Source organism: Sardina pilchardus, chromosome 8, assembly GCF_963854185.1.
Source record: "Sardina pilchardus chromosome 8, fSarPil1.1, whole genome shotgun sequence".
Lineage (NCBI taxonomy): Eukaryota > Metazoa > Chordata > Actinopteri > Clupeiformes > Clupeidae > Sardina > Sardina pilchardus.
The window spans coordinates 13263240-13282954 of record NC_085001.1 but is presented as its reverse complement, the minus strand read 5'-3'; the positions used below and the strand labels follow the sequence as shown (position 1 = coordinate 13282954).

Here is a 19715-nt window from a genome sequence, read left to right as displayed (position 1 = left end):
AGCAGCCTTCAGAAACGGTGGATGTATTCCTCACGTCACTTTATGCACTAGCAGAGAGCTGCGAGTATGGCGAACTGCATGATGAACTTTTGAGAGATCGTTTGGTGGTCGGACTTAAAGATTCGAAACTGTCAGAGAGAATGCAGCTTGACCGGGAACTCACTCTCACGAAAGCGATCACCATGGCTAGGCAGTCAGAGGAGGTAAAGCGGCAGCAGACTGACTTGAGGGGAGAGTTGAGCGCCGCCAGTACAGTCGCGGTAGATGCACTGAACAAAAATAGAGGGAAACTGTTTAGCGCAAAGCAATTTAAACCAAAAGGACAGACACAGGGGAATCAAAGAAATATGAAAATGGCGCCGAGTGCAACGGAACACAAAACGTGTTACAAATGTGGAAAATCGCCACCTCATCCTGCTGTTCAGTGTCCAGCTAACAGTGCTGAATGCCACAACTGTGGCAAAAGAGGACACTATGGGAGAGTGTGTAGACTAGCCAACACAGTGAATGAGCTTGCAGAGGACATGGATGGATTATTCCTCGGAGTGGTGTCTTCGGGCGATGAGCCATGGATGGCTGATATAGAGCTAAAAGGCAGCAAAGTAACTTTTAAAATAGATACTGGTGCCGACGTAACAGCCATACCCGAGCAAGTATACAAAACTCTCCAACACGGAGATGAAAAGCTGAACGGAGCCCTGAAACAACTTTATGGTCCTGGGGGTGCAAAACTGACAGTCCTGGGGTCTGCCACCGAAACACTCACTTATAAAGAGAGGAGCATCACAGAGAAAATCTACATAGTCAAAGATCTGCACATGGGTCTATTGAGCAGGCCAGCTTCAGTGAGACTTAAACTGGTAGCTAGAGTTGACGCTATAGACCAAGAGACGGTGAGGATGACATATCCTAAACTCTGTGAGGGACTCGGGCTGGTCCAGAAGCCCTACACTATAAACCTCAAGCCTGACGCCAAACCTTTCTCTCTTAAAGTACCACGGCGAGTACCACTGCCACTCATGGGGAAGGTGAAGCAGGAGTTAGAGAGAATGGAAAAACTTGGTGTCATCAGCCGCGTCGAGGCACCAACAGAGTGGTGTTGCGGCATGGTCGTAGCTCCTAAAAAGAATAAAGATGAAGTCCGAATCTGTGTGGACATGACACCTTTGAACCAGTCAGTGTGTAGGGAAAAGTTCATTCTGCCGTCTGTTGAACACACCCTAGGCATGCTCACAGGAGCTCGATACTTCTCAAAGCTCGACGCAAACATGGGCTTTTGGCAGATACCACTAGCCAAAGAATCAGCTCGCTATACCACCTTTATTACGCCATTTGGGCGTTACCACTTCAACAGGCTACCTTTTGGAATAAGCTCCGCCCCTGAGCACTTCCAGAATAGGATGACATCAGAAGTCACAGCAGGCTTGGATGGCGTAGTTTGTCATGTGGACGACATCCTCATCTGGGGAGCTACAATGGAGCAGCACGACGCGCGAGTACATGCAGTCCTGGAGCGAGCAGAAAAGGCTGGTGTCACGCTCAACATGTCAAAGTGTGAGTTTGGGAGGCAAGAGGTGAAGTTTTTAGGGCACATCATCTCAGCGGACGGAGTGAAACCCGATCCTGAAAAAACAAAAGCTGTGCAAGACATGAGAGAGCCAACAAACATAAGTGAGCTTAGGAGTTTCCTAGGTATGGTGAACCAGCTTGGGAAGTTCATCCCTAACCTGTCTGAGAAGGACAAACCGCTAAGAGAACTCCTGTCTAAGAAGAACATGTGGTGCTGGGGTCACGACCAGCAGAGGGCGTTCTGCAGTCTCAAACTCGAGCTCACCTCTGCGCCAGTTCTCCAACTGTACGATCCCAGCAGCCCACTCAAGATATCAGCAGATGCCTCATCCTATGGGTTAGGGGCAGTGTTGCTGCAAAAGAAGGCAGAGATGTGGCTACCAGTCGCGTACGCTTCCAGGTCGCTGACTGATACGGAACAGCGATACGCTCAGCTAGAGAAAGAAGCGCTTGCCTTGACATGGGCCTGTGAAAGATTTAGCGATTTCATTCTAGGACTACACTTTGAGCTTGAAACTGACCATAAACCTCTGGTGAGCTTGCTTGGAGGTCAGGCTCTGGATGCTTTGCCACCACGGATACAGAGGTTCAGGATGCGCTTAATGAGGTACTCCTACTCCATCTTTCACACACCTGGAAAAAGCCTCACTTCGGCTGATACTCTCTCACGCGCGCCGCTGAAAAATGCAGTGACCAGAAGTGATAATGACTTAATGGAGGACACTAATATCTATGTGGAGTCTTTGCTGGAGAACCTCCCGACCAGCGACAGATACCTGACACAGCTACGTGAACAGCTACAGGACGATAGCGTTTGCGCACAAGTCATGAGATATTGTGTGGACGGCTGGCCAGACAGGAACCAACTACAAGGACCTGTCAAACACTACTGGCACGAGAGAGCAGCCCTGAGCATACATAATGGACTACTCCTGCGTGGCTCAAGGCTAGTTATACCCGCTGACATGAGAAATGACGTGCTTGATAGAGTACACGAAGGCCACCAGGGGGTAGTAAAATGCAGGGAGAGGGCTAGTCAGACTGTATGGTGGCCGGGACTGAGCAGTCAGATTAGAGAACTGGTACTGAACTGCAGAGAATGCATTAAAGAGAGAGTCAATCCAAAAGAGCCCCTGATGCCAACCAAACTTCCAGATAGGCCTTGGCAGAAACTAGGCGCAGACCTTTTCATGTTGAGAGAAAAGACTTACCTCTTAGTGGTTGACTACTTCTCTCGATACATAGAGATAGCTCAGCTCAGCCCTACCAGATCTGTGGACGTTATTGTTCATCTCAAGTCAATGTTCGCACGCCACGGTATTCCAGAGACTTTTATAAGTGACAATGGCCCACAGTTCAGTGGACATGAAATGAAGGCCTTTGCAACTGACTATTGCTTTGAACACTTAACGAGCAGTCCTAAATATCCACAGAGTAATGGCGAGGCCGAACGTGCGGTTCAAACAGTCAAAAACTTGCTTAAGAAGGCCAGTGACCCTTATCGAGCCTTGCTCGCGTACAGGGCAACACCCCTGAGCAACGGTTACAGCCCAGCAGAATTGCTAATGGGACGGCGTCTGCGCACCACACTGCCTATCCTGCCAGAGAGGTTGCAGCCGGCGCTTCCAGACCTTCACGGGCTTCAGCAGACGGAGAGGGAGAAGAGATGGGCAGGTGCAACATGCTTCAACAGCAGACACCGGGCACGAGATCTGGGTAAGCTGTCACCTGGAGACAACGTCTGGATTTCTGATGCAGCGGAACAAGGTAAAGTGACATCCGTACACAGCAGTCCACGATCATACCACGTCATGGGACCACAAGGGACACTGCGGCGGAATCGTTGTCACCTGATTCCGATGCCGGAGTCAGGGTCGGAGTGTGAGCAACAACCCGACCAGCCACCTGGAGCAGACAGTGGCGTAGAGACTCCTCAACCAGCCACAGAGTCTGTAAACGCACCTGACATCATGAGATCGAGGTCAGGCAGAGAAATAAAGAAACCAGACAGACTAAACCTGTGAAAAAGAAAAATTATGTGAAAAAAAAATGATGCGAAAAAAAAAAGATGTGAAAAACAAAGAACAAATGTGAATATATAAAATTCCAAGGTTATATTGTGTTAATGAGGTCAGAATGTTTTGTAAGAGACCCCACTGTTATAAAATGTTAAGTGACTGGATATGCAAAAGAAAACCTAGAGATTTAATGAATATAGGGGTTAGGTAAACTTATGTTGAGAGGAACCTTTAAGGAGCCAAGTTAATGTTCTCTTCAACGTTCAGTAAGGGGGATGTGGTGTAATGTAATATGGTTGACTATGAGTTCACAGGCAATAGGTCGCCTGGACACTAGGGGGGGACTCGGTAGGTTAGGCATTGAGGTGTAAGGCAGTGCAGTGGATGTTCAGTAAAAGAATCTTAACGAACACGAGTGGTCATGCTTATTTTTGGACAACACAACAGTGTCCACTCTGGTTCTTTTCTATAGGCGAAATTCAGAGGTCTATTATGTATGTGACTTGCTGTGTGTTCTCACTCCAGTTGTCATATGAAGTGTGCTTTTTTTGAGGGTCTCCACTTTTGCTGTGAGACACTTTTTACAGACCTGTACGTGGACGACATCAGGCATGGCGACTAGCCTACACGGTAGGCTACACAAGGAGCGGTTTCACCTGCTCAGCAACAATCTTGGGAGAGGGATCAATCTTGGGAGCACCAGGGCATATGGCCACGTAGTGCAGCAGAAACTAGCACTGCAACCAGAGGACTGTTTCTATCGACTTAAATAAAAAAAAAAAACGCACTATGATTTTTAACCCTGTGCCACTGAACTATGCATGCAACCCTTTCTGCACAATATGTTTTTCTATGCATATAACTTATAGTCTCTATCAAGCGTTCTAATTATAGATGGTTTACACCAGCATTTTCTATATATTGTTTTTATTCAAGCATGATTATATTAACAACATCTATCACACACTGGTTAACTTGATTTGATCTTTGTCTTAATTCATGGGATGTGAGACACCTTTGCTGCATGGCCAGGTCCACTTTTTTCAGGTTGCCTCAACAGTGGATTTACTTCAGGACATCTCGCTCTCCTCTGTGTCCTGTCTACAGCGCAGGGCACGGGGCAGAGCACCCAACAGCGCCCTCCTAAACATGGTGCTGGAGAACACATAAACGATGGGGTCCAGAGCAGAGTTCAGGAAGTTCAACCCAAAAGACACAATGGTGAGCTGGGTGAAGGTGTAGAAGGCGTTACAGTCCCATGGGCGATATGAGCGGATGATCCACACCCCGATGGTCGTCACCGTGGTGGGCAGGAAGCAAACCATGAACACCACGATGATGACGACACACGCTTGCATCGCCTTGTGCACCTTGTCCATTTTTCCCATCTGTCGCTTCTTCAGGAATCTGGAGATCTGGATGGAACAGAAGAGCAGCATGGCCAGTGGGAGGATGAATTCCAGGACCGTCAGGATACGATATGTGCCCACTAGGATCATGAAACCATCCTCCTTGTATGAAGCGAAGAAGAAGCACTGGGTGTTGTTGCGGATGTTCTTGATATGGTTGTAAGCCAGTATCGGACTCCAAATGCTGATCACCAAGAGCCAGACAAACAGCAAAACAAATGCAGCCTGATGCTTGATCATGCGGTTAAAGCAGTGGTGAGGATGGACCACCTGGAGCAAGAGGACATTGATGAGAAAACAGTTTGATAGAGTAAAAATAAATTAGCATGCTCTACTGAAGGTGGTCTGGGCCCTTAAACTCTGTTCTGTGGAAGACACATGCCCAAGGGGATATCCCATAATGTGACACCATGTATTCTCCTTCAGAGAATCAAGGGTACATTTTAATCCAGTCATTTTTAAGTCACACACACACACTCACACACACTCACGCATACTGTGGAAATGTTCCAAAGTGGAACATTTCAACCCTGCACGTTCCTCTAAAGTTAAAGTTTCTGTTACTATCACATTCAGCCAGGCATTCGTTTGTATATCTTTATTATATTTAATCTACTATCTTATGAATATTGTTTGCTATTGCAACTATTTACCAAACAATTACAACTCTGTTTCGTTGGATTTAGCAAGCTATTTCATCTTTCAGTTATAACTTACAGTACAGTAGCCTCTTGGGTCAAAGTAAGTTACTGCTGGTTGAGAATCACTGCTTCAACATTTCTAGAACACTAATCAGTTGCTTGGTATTATCCTGTGACAAATATGTTTGACATGTTGAGAGCATTTTTCAGTGCGGACATTATCGTTTCCTCACCTTAAAGTAGCGGTTAATAGCCACCAGAGTCATCAGTGTGATGCTCGCAGAACGATTGGAAAACATCAGGAAGAGATGGATCCGGCACAAGCCATCTCCAAACATCCAATAGCCCCTTAGAAGGGTGTCGATCCTCAAAGGCAGACTCACTAGAACCAGGAAGTCCGCAATGACCAAGTTGAAGAGGAACAAGTTGTTGGGGTTCCAAGTCTTCAGTTTAAAGCAGAAGATCCACAGGGCGAGTATGTTTCCCAGCAGTCCCAGTATGAAATCAATGGTGAAGACTGGCGGTAGTATCACGCCTTCCAGTTGAATACCAACTGGTGGACAGCCACCAATACCACCACCACCTTCAGGAATTGGAGTTGTGAGGTTTGGCTCTGAGAGCATTTTTGGAAATGAAAATCACAGAAGTATGGTCAGGATTATTTAGAGCAGTCCACGCTAGCGTAGTCAGAATTTATAATGTGGGTGGGCCATGCGGAAAACACAGCTGTTACAAAATAAGTTATTACAACTTTGCTTGAAAACACGCCATTCTTGGAAATGTACCACTTCCTCTTCTCACCTTCTTCATTTTATTTTCTGTGAGCAAATCAGTCGAAGGTCAAATGCAGTAGAGTAGTAAAAAATGTGTCAGATCTTTTAACATCTTGAGGCTCACATCTAGAAACGTGTAACTTAAAAACTTTAAGGCATGCAGTTAACAGGCAGGTCAGGCAGTGTCCATTCAGCCAGTGGATGTTGGATGCAGGGGTTTGGCAGGTTGGCCAGCTTCTCAGGGGTGCTGGAATGCCAGACATCAAGGAGCTGGCAGAGGAGGCAGAGAGTTGGCTGTAGCCACAGGAGGGACAACACATGGGGTCAGACACCCCAATAGGGTCAGCTGTAGGGAGTGGCAGGGAGACGTCCACCCCCCTACCCAGAGATATACTGGCTAGGTGGTGAAACATCAGTGAAAGGTGGTACCAGCTGAACACCCTGATGCTGACCCCACATACACGGGAGGAGCTGCAACAGGCAGGTAAATACAGAAAAAAAAATACAGAAAGTTCTACCTCAAAACTGTTACTTTTGTTTACATTTTGACCAATAGGCTAGTGAAAATAGGACAACAAACCGTATAGGGCAAACTGTGGATGACACAGGCTTTTTGACAAGGGGTTCTTTTTTTGGTGAACTACTGTATACAAATGATTGAGGAAGTTTCGAAATCACAGGATTACCCTGACTAAATTGTCTGATGTTCTACTTTCACTTGTTACAATGACAAGAGTTCTGTGATCTATTTATTGTCTCAAGTTTCCTCTGACTCACAGTCACAGGATGATAATATCCGTGATGAGCAAATCTCACTAGTCAACAAGCAAGCAGTTTGAATTTTAACTGAATTCAGTCAGTTCCTTACAACAACCTAGGCCTTGGGGTACTAGATCTTCGCCATATATAGACTAAACTCTGACTATGTCTTCATTCATTGCTGTGTCCCGTGGTGACATGAGGTCAGCAAATATCTAAGATGCTGAATGGTAGCTGTGGCCTTTGTTTTCCTTAGCACATTGTTCTAGCCTACTTTGTAGTCTACTTAATGCTATGAATGAAAATGTAGTGGAGTGAAAGTATACATTTCATTCTGAAACTATTGTAAAGTAAAAGTGGGAGGGAAAATGATAAATAAAAACTCAAGTAAGGTACAGACACTCCCCATTCATACTTACTTAAGAATTTCTACTAGTTACTTTACATCTCTGTCTGTGTGTATAAACCACTGCTAAGTGACCTAGCTGGTAGCAAGCTGTAACCGTTAGCTACAAGTGCCCTCCAAAAGTATTAGAACGCATGCTTAAAGTTAAATATAAAATCATCTTTTGGAAATGTATCTTAATGCCTTAAATGAAACAATGAGTAACTATTCAACCTGTAAGGACATTTATTTTCTTTGTGAATGAATAATGTATTGTAAATAAATAAATGTTTTCCTTAAAATACAGGGGGTCATAAGTATTGGTACGCCCATGTTAAATTCCCATAGGGGATTTTTATTTTTATTTTTAAAGGCCAGTTATTTCATGGATCCAGGACACTATGCACCATGATAAAGTCCTCTTGGCCTTTGGAATTCAAATAACCCATGTCAACATTATACCCTTAACATGCTAAGAGTAAAGCATGCTTTAATGTCAGTTATTAGCTGTTGGCTAATTAGCTGGTTTGAATTGCATTGAGCTCAATGAGAATGAAATCAGCTAATTAGCTGAGCTCACATCTTTGCCCATACAGTATAAGGAGATCCGGGTGTAAATTGAAGCTAACTACCAATGGCAAGTTGCATTGCAAGTTAGCTCTGAGCAAAAACTGTCTTAACGTACCAGAGATCACAGTATCCACTCGAAGGTAGAGGACACGTGTACTGTATTTCCGATTTCTTCATCCCTGCCAGACTTGCAGTTAACCCTTGCGATAATTCAAAATCTCCATGTTATTGTAAGCAAATTTCAGAGGTCTATTGTTTGAGAAAAGATGTAGCCTACAGTAGCTCACTGAGTGGTTTCACTCAAAATGTAACATAGCTTTTGCAGTTTGTCTTAAAACAGTACTTTCTTGACACTCAAAATTATGTGTGAAATCACATGTGAAATTCTATCCAGGGAGAATTTCCTCTGTGGGTCAGTTTGGCAAGGAGGTCATTGACACCCAATTCCATTTTACACACAAAAATAAGGAACCAATTGCAATCGCTTATCTGGGCTGGGGCAGGCTTTAGATGATGCCCGACAGAGTAGTGCATTCCACACCACAGAGTTAAACAGATATAGACTTGTATTTTCTTTGGAATTGAGTAGACAACTGTGTGAGCGAACAGGCGGTCAACCCACATGTTGGGATGTGAGTGAGGTTGTGATGGAGTAAAGGAACTTGCAGGAGAGGTATGTTGGTTCAGACGACTGAAATTATTTATTGCTCAAACACAAAATAGGAACACTAATCAACAAAATACATTCCCCTTTCAAAAACAAACTAAAATACACAAAATAAAACACAGTCAAAGTATCCGCCAATTTACTGTATACTCTGCCTCACAACAGGAGAGTCTTCCACCTACCACACACCAGAAGGAAACTGAGCTACCCCATTAAATAGCCCCAGCTATTACCTCAAATGGGCCTGTATGGGAATGATTGGGTCACACTATGGAGCAGGGATGGAAATTAGCACCAGCCACCAGCCAAATGCTGGTAAAATGTGAGAGTGGCTGGTAGATTTCAGACACAAAAGTCATATTTTAACAATGAATGGCTGGTTAATTTCACCAGAAATCTGCTATTGGCTGATAGATTGTCACATTTTCAAATTTTAATTTCCACCCCTGCTATGGAGCTATAGGGGAACCACTCAAAATGTATGTTTCGAAAACAATGTAGGTTTGTTATAAATACATACAGTACATAACAAGGCCTAAAGAAACAATCCCACCAAAATAGTGACTCAAACACTCTTGTTGCACAATGCCCTGCTCCCTACCCTGCAGAATGGTTAAAATGTTCAGTCCCTGTGTGGAGGGCGCTTCCGCAATGGCACGGAAAACAGAACTCAAAGTGCCAGGAAGTGTTCAATTCAATTCAATTCAATTCAATTTTATTTATAGAGCGCCAAAACATTACACATGTCTCATGGCGCTTTACAGAGTGTTAAACCTTCAAAGAGAGCCCATGAGCAAGGAAAAACTCCCTAGAATGGGAGATACATATAGGAAGAAACCTCAGACAGATCCACGACTCAAGGGCCCAAGCCATTTGCCTAGGGTCAGTTACAGTAGAGTAAAGTCATTTGTAGTATCAGAAGGTTCAAACAGTCCAGTATAGGGAATAAATAGTCCATCAGTAATCCATTAGTAATTTTGGAGGGTAATGGGTCACTGGGGTGCGTGGGCAGGGTTGTGTTGTGAGTAGATGTATGCATTAACCAGATTATGGACAATATACAGACAATAAAACATGGCAAATGGAAGTTGAGCTAGTGGGTACCACACTATGTAATTGTTATTGATAAGTATGAAGTTAATGATATACAGTGGGCGTTGGTTGACATTGGCCGCTTTCACGTGAGATTCTCATGAGAATCACACGTGAATCACGTGTATTTTATTTATTTTCCCAAGTGAAGCTGCAATGTCCCAAACAACCACCAGGTGACACTTGTGAGCAGGGTTAGGAATTTCGGCATTTACCACTAGCCAAACAGTCCCAAATTGAATTCAATCCCGAAGCAAGCTGAACATCTTATCTGCTTTTAATAGCCTAGTCTCACGACAAAACTTGTTATTGTTTATGAAGGTGTCTTCTGTTAGCCCATTTTATGAAGAGGCATCTGGCTGTTTCGTTTAGGTTTGTTTTGCTGTCACTAATGGTTTCATGAGGTAGGCCTAACCACTAAAAGCATAAGCCTATGTCCTAAGCACAACTGTGTTCTCGTTTTTGGGTCAATTCATACATTTTATTTCAAATGTGTGGATAGGCCGATGGTACGCTTGTTTTTATGCTGGCAACAAAACAAAATGGTTCACGAATGTTATTCTTGATTCTAAATGCGGGAAACAATTAAAAAATAAAATGTCCCATTTTCCGACGCACAACAAACCTCTAGGCTATGTTTATTTGAAATGTAAGCTGGCTGTTGTCAAATTTGTAAAATAAGATAGGCCTACTGGAGAAACTATGGTTTATGCTCTCTTATGCTGTTTCTTTCCAAACCGAATGCGAAGGAGGGAGAATGAATTACGGACTGAACGGTTTTGATTAAATATAAAATGTCCCATTTTCCGAAGCACTACAAACATCTTGCCTATAAATATTCTATTATTTGGGCCTATTATAAAAGTTGGGACTTTTTCGTTAGAAAACAATTTCATTTGAATTATGGACTGCCTTTGAATGAAATTTGATCGGACTTTCAGTTCACAGAAGAAAGTTTCAAGACGCTAAGAAACACGTTTGCCCCGTGGCATTAACGGTGGCTGAAGTTATTTCAAAAGGATAATGACCTCATGAATCCGGTTGTTAGCCGTTCTACTTGTCTTTTTTAGGGGATGTCATCAACATAATATTTAAAAACAACAAAAATGTATGTTTCGAAAACAATATAGTTTTGTTATAAATACATACATAACAAGGCATAAAGAAATAATCCCACCAAAAGAATGACTCAAACACTCCTGTTGCACAATGCCCTGCTCCCTACCCCTGCAGAATGGTTAAAATGTTCGGTCCCTGTGTGGAGAGCGCTTCCGCAATGGCACGGAAACAGAACTCAAAGTGCCAGGAAGTGTTGTGAGTAGATGTACAGTATGCATTAACCAGATTATGGACAATATACAGACAATAACACATGGCAAATGGAGGTTGAGCTTGTGGGTACCACACTATGTAATTGTTATTGATAAGAATGAAGTTAATGATATAGCAATGAGTGAATGTGAGCAAAATCGCGGCAAACCAAACAATTGGTTGGCTCCGCAAACGAACATCAAACCAGCAGAAAACACCCAACACCGACAATGAAACCCGCTGTACTTCCCTGTAGAACATGTAGCTCACATAATAAAGACATAATTAAAATATTTGGTAAGAGTTTAATGCACCAATTTAAGTTGAATTTGACCACGGGTTACACCCCTGTAAGTCATAAGTCAATGAAGCCTTTCCAGACCGACTCTGAGATCTGAGAAGCAGCCTGGTATTAACTAGACCAGTGAAATTTACGAAAATGACGCAATTCAAACGAGACAAAATGATTTGGCAGAGCACCCATCAGCGCCCTCCTAAACATGGTGCTGGAGAACACATAAACGATGGGGTCCAGAGCAGAGTTCAGGAAGTTCAACCCAAAAGACGCAATGGTGAGCTGGGTGAAGGTGTAGAAGGCGTTACAGTCCCATGGGCGATACGAGCGGATGACCCACACCCCGATGGTCGTCACCGTGGTGGGCAGGAAACAAACCATGAACACCACGATGATGACGACACACGCTTGCATCGCCTTGTGCACCTTGTTCATTTTCCCCATCTGTTGCTTCTTCAGGAATCTGGAGATCTGGATGGAACAGAAGAGCAGCATGGCCAGTGGGAGGATGAACTCCAGGACCATCAGGATACGATATGTGCCCACTAGGATCATGAAACCATCCTCCTTGTATGAAGCGAAGAAGAAGCACTGGGTGTTGTTGCGGATGTTCTTGATATGGTTGTAAGCCAGTATCGGACTCCAAACGCTGATCACCAAGAGCCAGACAAACAGCAAAACAAATGCAGCCTGATGCTTGATCATGCGGTTAAAGCAGTGGTGAGGATGGACCACCTGGATCAAGAGGATATTGATGAGAAAACAGTTTGATAGAGTAAAAATAAATTAGCATGCTCTACTGAATGTGGTCTGGGCCCTTAAACTCTATTCTGTGGAAGACACATGCCCAAGGGGATATCCCATAATGTGACACCATGTATTCTCCTTCAGAGAATCAAGGGTACATTTTAATCCAGGCATTTTTAAGTCACACACACACACACACACACACACACACACACACACACACACACACATACAGTACTGTGGATAGACAAACAAAGTGGAATAAACCCTCCAGGTTCATCTAAAGTTAAAGTCTCTGTAACTATTACATTCAGGCATTAGTTTGTATATATCTGTATTATATTTAATCAACTATCTTAGGAATATTGTTTGCTATTGCAACTATTTACCAAACAATTACAACTCTGTTTTAGATTTAGCAAGCTATTTCATCTTTCAGTTATAACTTACAGTAGCCTCATGGTTGAGAATCACTGCTTCAACATTTCTACAACACTAATCAGTTGTTTAGTATTATCCTGTGACAAATATGTTTGACATGTTGAGAGCATTTTTCAGTGGGGACATGATCGTTTCCTCACCTTAAAGTAGCGGTTAATGGCCACCAAAGTCATCAGTGTGATGCTGGCCGAACGATTGGAAGACATCAGGAAGAGATGGATCCGGCACAAGCCATCTCCAAACATCCAATAGCCCCTAAGAAGGGTGTCGATCCTCAAAGGCAGACTCACTAGAACCAGGAAGTCCGCAATGACCAGGTTGAAGAGGAACAAGTTGTTGGGGTTCCAAGTCTTCAGTTTAAAGCAGAAGATCCACAGGGCGAGTATGTTTCCCAGCAGTCCCAGTATGAAATCAATGGTGAAGACTGGCGGTAGTATCACGCCTTCCAGTTGAATACCAACTGGTGGACAGCCACCAATACCACCACCACCTTCAGGAATTGGAGTTGTGAGGTTTGGCTCTGAGAACATTTTTGGAAATGAAAATGACAGAAGTATGGTCCAGATTATTTATAGCAGTCCACACTAGCGTCGTCAGAATTTATAATGTGGGTTGTTCCAGAGAAAATCAGGTGCGACATGCGGAAAACACAGCTGTTACAAAATAAGTTATTACAACTTTGCATGAAAACACCACATTCTTGGAAATGTACCACTTCCTCTTCTCACCTTCTTCATTTTATTTTCTGTGAGCAAATCAGTCGAAGGTCAAATGCAGTAGAGTAGTAGAAAATGCGTCAGAATGTGTTAGATCTTTTAACATCTTGAGGCTCACATCTAGAAACGTGTAACTTAAAACTTAAGGCATGCAGTTAACAGGCAGGCCAGGCAGCGTCCATTCAGCCAGTAGATGTTGGATGCAGGGGTTTGGCAGGTTGGCTATCCAGCTTCTCAGGGCTGCTGGAACGCCAGACATCAAGGAGCTGGCAGAGGAGGCAGAGAGCTGGCTGTAGCTACAGAGGAGGGACAACACATGGGGTCAGACACCCCAATAGGGTCAGCTGTAGGGAGTGGCAGGGAGACGTCCCTATACTAACCCCCCCCCCCCACCCCCACCCCCACCACCACCACCCAGAGATATACTGGCTAGGGGGTGAAACATCAGTGAAAGGTGGTACCAGCTGAACACCCTGATGCTGACCCCACATACACGGGAGGAGGTGCAACAGGCAGGTAAATACAGGCGACAACCTGTGCATTCCATTAAGCAACATGAACCCACAATAAAAATATTTATTATAATATAATTTGGTGTAATTTTAAAGTCTAAAACATTTTGTTGCAATGTTGGTACTACTTACAAACACAGAAAGTTCTACCTCAAAATTGTTACGGTACTTTTGTTTACATTTTGACCAATAGGCTAGTAAAAATAGGACAACAAACCGTATATAGGGCAAACTGTGGATGACACAGGCTTTTTGACAAGGGGTTCTTTTTTTGGTGAACTACTGTATACAAATGATTGAGGAAGTTTCGAAATCACAGGATTACCCTGACTAAATTGTCTGATGTTCTACTTTCACTTGCTACAATGACAAGAGTTCTGTGATCTATTTCTATTGTCTCAAGTTTCCTCTGACTCACAGTCACAGGATGATAATATCCGCGATGAGCAAATCTCACCAGTCAACAAGCAAGCAGTTTGAGTTTTAACTGAATTCAGTCAGTTCCTTACAACAACCTAGGCCTTGGGGTACTATTTCGCCATACTGTATAGACTTAACTCTGTTACTATGTCTTCATTCATTGCTGTGTCCCGTGGTGACATGAGGTCAGCAAATATCTAAGATGCTGAATGGTAGCTGTGGCCTTTGTTTTCCTTAGCACATTGTTTTAGCCTACTTTGTAGTCTACTTAATGCTATGAATAAAAATGTAGTGGAGTGAAAGTATATATTTCATCCTGAAACTATAGTAAAGTAAAAGTGGGAGGGAAAATTATAAATAAAAACTCAAGTAAGGTACAGACACTCCCCATTCATACTTACTTAAAGAGGAACAATGCAGGATTGGCGATTTCATCTCTGGTTTCGGTTTCGTTTTTCGTTTTCGCTCGTTTTATGCTTGCATATTTCTCTGCAGAGCTTCCCCGACAGCTTTAGCGTGTATATTTCTACATATATAGGCAATATATAAATATATAAATTGCAAGCGTTGTTCTTCTTGTTCCTTACGCGTCTCTGACTTCCAGATGTAAACAGCAAACAATCGTTTATCAGAAAGTTGCAAGGTTGTAATAGCGGATAGGGACACCAGGGGCGGGAGGAAATGTGACTGTTTTCGATAAAACTGGTCAGTCAAGCAAAACAACGATTTCTAAGCAATTTTATGACTATGAAAAAGTTGCATAGGGCCTCTTTAAAGAGGAACAATGCAGGATTGGCGATTTCATCTCTGGTTTCGTTTTCGTTTTTAGTTTTCGCTCGTTTTATGCTTGCATATTTCTCTGCAGAGCTTCCCCGACAGCTTTAGCGTGTATATTTATACATATATAGGCTATATATAAATATATAAATTGCAAGCGTGGTTCTTCTTGTTCCTTACGCGTCTCTGACTTCCAGATGTAAACAGCAGACGATCGTGCATCAGAAAGTTGCAAGGTTGTAATAGCGGATAGGGACACTAGGGGCAGGAGGAAATGTGACTGTTTTCGATAAAAACTGGTCAGTCAAGCAAAACAACGATTTCTAAGCGATTTTATGACTATGAAAAAGTTGCATAGGGTCTCTTTAAGAATTTCTACTTAGTTGCTTTACATCTTTGTCTGTGTATAAACCACTGCTAATTGACCTAGCTGGTAGCCAGCTGTAACCGTTAGCTAGCATTACAGCTTAGTGATGTAGCTGAGGTTTGCCTAAAAAGTACCCAAAGCTCACATCTTTGCCCATAAAAGGAGATCCGGGTGTAAATTGAAGCTAACTATGGCAAGTTGCATTGCAAGTTAGCTCTGAGCAAAAACGTAAGTGTACCTGTCTTAACGTACCAGAGATCACAATATCCACTCGAAGGTAGAGGACACGTGTATTTCCGATTTCTTCATCCCTGCCAGACTTGCAGTTAACCCTTGCGATAATTCAAAATCTCCATGTTATTCTCAAGATACAGGATCTCTTTATATGGGCAAAGAAGGTAGCTTTTTTGTAGGCAAATTTCAGAGGTCTATTGTTTGAGAAAAGATGTACAGTAGCTCACTGAGTGGTTTCACTCAAAATGTAACATAGCTTTTGCAGTTTGTCTTAAAACAGTACTTTCTTGACACTCAAAATTATGTGTGAAATCACATGGTGGGTCAGTTTGGCAAGGAGGTCATTGACACCCAATTCCATTTTACACACAAAAAAACAGGAACCAATCGCAATCGCTCACCTGGGCTGGGGCAGGCTTTAGATGATGCCCGACAGAGTAGTGCATTCCACACAACAAATGGCTGCAATGATGACAACAGAGTTAAACAGATATAGACGTGTATTTTCTTTGGAACTGAGTAGACAACTGTGTGAGCGAACAGGCGGTCAACCCACGTGTTGGGATGTGAGTGAGGTTGTGAATGTGATGGAGTAAACTAAGGAACTTGCAGGAGAGGTATGTTGGTTCAGACGACTGAAATTATGTATTGCTCAAACACAAAATAGGAACACTAATCAACAAAATACATTCCCCTTTCAAAAACAAACTAAAATACACAAAATAAAACACAGTCAAAGTATCCGCCAATTTACTGTATACTCTGCCTCACAACAGGAGAGTCTTCCACCTACCACACACCAGAAGGAAACTGAGCTACCCCATTAAATAGCCCCAGCTATTACCTCAAATGGGCCTGTATGGGAATGATTGGGTCACACTATGGAGCTATAGGGGAACCACTCAAAATATGTCTAAATGTGATACAAAATATGTCATCAACATAATATTTAAAAACAACAAAAATGTATGTTTCGAAAACAATGTAGGTTTGTTATAAATACATACATAACAAGGCCTAAAGAAACAATCCCACCAAAAGAATGACTCAAACACTCCTGTTGCACAATGCCCTGCTCCCTACCCCTGCAGAATGGTTAAAATGTTCGGTCCCTGTGTGGAGAGCGCTTCCATAATGGCACGGAAACAGAACTCAAAGTGCCAGGAAGTGTTGTGAGTAGATGTACAGTATGCATTAACCAGATTAGATTAACTAGACCAGTGAAATTTACAAAAATGACGCAATTCAAACAAGACTCAAAAATGATTTGTCTCTCTTGATTGACACCCATTCATATTTTTCTTAGTCTCAAGGACCAGAGACAGGAGGGTGGGACTTAAGCACTACAGGAGCAGTTTATGATATGTCCTCACTCCCACTGTCAGCTCTCATGGACTTCAGCTCCTGCTGGGTGGTGGATTGAGTTCTTGCCGAGGAGGACCCCTCGCTCTCCTCGATGTCCTGTCCACAGCGCAGGGCACGGGGCAGAGCACCCATCAGCGCCCTCCTAAACATGGTGCTGGAGAACACATAAACGATGGGGTCCAGGGCAGAGTTCAGGAAGTTCAACCCAAAAGACACAATGGTGAGCTGGGTGAAGGTGTAGAAGGCGTTACAGTCCCATGGGCGATACGAGCGGATGACCCACACCCCGATGGTCGTCACCGTGGTGGGCAGGAAGCAAACCATGAACACCGTGACGATGACGGCGCACACTCTCATCGCCTTGCGCACCTTGCCAGGTTTTCCCATCTGTCGCTTCTTCAGGAATCTGGAGATTCGGATGGAGCAGAACATCAGCAAGGCCAGCGGGAGGACGAACTCCAGCACCGTCAGGATGCGGTGCACGCCCACCAGGATGAGGATGCCACGGGACGCCTCTTTGTAAGAGGTGAAGAAGAAACACTGGGTCCTGTCACCGCTGCTCTTGATGTGGCTGTAGGCCAGCATGGGAGCCCGAGGGCTGATCACCAACAGCCAGACGAACACCGACACGAAGGCAGCCTGCCGCTTGGTCATGCGGTTGAAGCGGTGGTGAGGGTGGCACACCTGGAATAGAAGAACATGCTTTTACTCAGCGCCCCATACATAGATTTCTCGAAAACATGCGCGCGCACACAAGGGGCAGAAAGCACCATGAACAGCATTAAGCAGCTGCTCTCCGTGAAAAGATTAAAAAGAATTTTAGTGCCGAAAACAACACTGTTCGAAATGACGATGGTTAGAGAATGTTCAGGAATGTAAAGTGATGCATATATTTGCCAGTAACCACCAAAACCGCCAAAAATACGATGTTTTATAAATAATGAAAACGAACGACAAACTCTGAAATAAGCTCATACTGTAAATGAGATGTTCTCATCATTTAGACAACAGTGGCATACAAAAAATGCCGATTATAGCTTACAGCAGCTGGTTATTAGGTTAACTTTATAACGTTATGACCGGCCATCCGGCGTCTTCTGCCACTTGTCTGCGCACGCATCTAGTTTTGTTAGTAAACAGGAAATCTGTGTATTAGCATCCAAAGGACTCCAAAATAGTTGGAATTGTTTGTGCATCATTTTTGCATGTTTGTGCAGGTCAAATTTGTGCACCATTGTGTCTCGTTTTATGAAGTGTCATTTGCTTGGCAAGTGATGTCACTTAACCCAAATTACGGTTTAATCATTTGTGCATGTTTGTGCAGGCAAAATAATCTTAAATTTCCCCTTGGGGATCAATAAAGTATCTATCTATCTAATAAACATATGTGCTCAAACCATCTTAAAGATATACGTTAAATTATTTCTTGACCTAGTTGAGCACCCCATCAATGCCCAAATGACTCCAAAATAGTTGGAATATGATATTGTGTATGATATTTTGGAGTTCATTTGACTGACTTTAAACAAGTTAAAGTGTAATACCTTTAAGACGGTTTGTGCACAAATGTTTATTTTGCTTGCACAAACAAATAAAACAACTTTAATTCATATATTCATCATATGGGGTGCCAACTTCACACGGATATTGGTCACAAGTAAATTAAATGAAAAAGATTAGTCAAATTGAAAAAGTTAGCTTTTGTTCAAACTTCGATTGATGCTGTATAAAAACCAGGGTACAAAGATTATTAACCTGGCTTTTATAAAATAACACACATAAATAAGAGGTAAAAGAAGAGGACGCCACCGTATTTCAATAGAGAGGATGCATCCCCTCTAGTGATATAAAATACACTTCTGATGGAAGGAAGTGGGGACATCCCTACATTCTCATGGAACAAAGAGAACTAATGATGAATGATTAGGATATCCTGTATACGGTACAATTTCAGATGTTAACAGCATTCAGATTCATCAGTTGCCGTAGAAATGTTTACATGACATGGTCAGTTTTACTGTCCTCACCTTAAAGTAGCGGTAAATGGCCACCACAGTCATGAGTGCGATGCTGGCCGAGCGATTGGAAAACATCAGGAAGAGGTTCATCCTGCACAAGCCATCTCCAAACACCCAGTAGCCCCTGAGTAAGGCATCGATCCTCAGCGGGAGACTCACAAGAGCCAGGAAATCAGCAATGACCAGGTTGAAGAGGAACAAGTTGTTGGGGTTCCAAGCCTTCAGTTTAAAGCAGAAGATCCACAGGGCGACTATGTTTCCAAGCAACCCCAGTATGACATCAATGGTGAGGACTGGCGGTAGGATCACGCCCTCCAGTTGAATACCAACTGGTGGACAGCCACCAATACCACCATCACCATCAGGAATTGGAGTTGTGAGGTTTGGCTCTGAGAGCATTTTTGGAAATGAAAATTGCAGAAGTATAGTCAGGATTATTTATAGCAGTCAGAATTGTTACTAGCACTCCACGTAACTCTTTTATATACTGCAGGAATGTGGGGGGATACATGACGACAGTAAGAGACATTTTGAAATCCAGGTCATTTGCAACTTCCTCATCTACTTCCTTATTTCTGTGGCAATCATGTAAAAAACATAGTGTTCAAATCAGTTGAAGGGTCAAACAC

The 19715-nt window shown here is 43.2% G+C and overlaps 3 protein-coding genes across 4 annotated transcripts; 1 reads left to right on the top strand and 2 right to left on the bottom strand.

Annotated features, from left to right (window-relative positions):
* The first annotated feature begins 899 nt into the window (after positions 1 to 899).
* Positions 900 to 3593, top strand: LOC134089428 (uncharacterized protein K02A2.6-like). Its single transcript, XM_062543870.1, has one exon. It carries the CDS (start codon positions 900 to 902, stop codon positions 3591 to 3593), a length of 2694 nt encoding a protein of 897 aa, XP_062399854.1.
* Positions 3594 to 4603: 1010 nt separating this feature from the next.
* LOC134089426 (hydroxycarboxylic acid receptor 2-like) lies at positions 4604 to 6260 on the bottom strand. Its single transcript, XM_062543869.1, has 2 exons — positions 5871 to 6260; positions 4604 to 5266 (listed from the first exon to the last, which is right to left on the bottom strand). The coding sequence occupies exons 1-2, from the start codon at positions 6258 to 6260 to the stop codon at positions 4658 to 4660; spliced, it is 999 nt and encodes a 332-aa protein (XP_062399853.1). The 3' UTR covers positions 4604 to 4657.
* A 3347-nt stretch (positions 6261 to 9607) lies between these two features.
* On the bottom strand, positions 9608 to 19660 carry LOC134088698 (hydroxycarboxylic acid receptor 2-like). 2 transcript variants are annotated; one of them, XM_062542788.1, is made up of 2 exons: positions 19096 to 19555; positions 9608 to 12224 (listed from the first exon to the last, which is right to left on the bottom strand). In XM_062542788.1, the coding sequence occupies exons 1-2, from the start codon at positions 19483 to 19485 to the stop codon at positions 11607 to 11609; spliced, it is 1008 nt and encodes a 335-aa protein (XP_062398772.1). In that variant the 5' UTR covers positions 19486 to 19555; the 3' UTR covers positions 9608 to 11606. The 2 variants fall into 2 exon arrangements, with proteins under 2 accessions (XP_062398772.1, XP_062398771.1); XM_062542787.1 differs by lacking the exon at positions 9608 to 12224 and adding an exon at positions 16307 to 17752 and having other exon boundaries at positions 19096 to 19660.
* Positions 19661 to 19715: the final 55 nt, after the last annotated feature.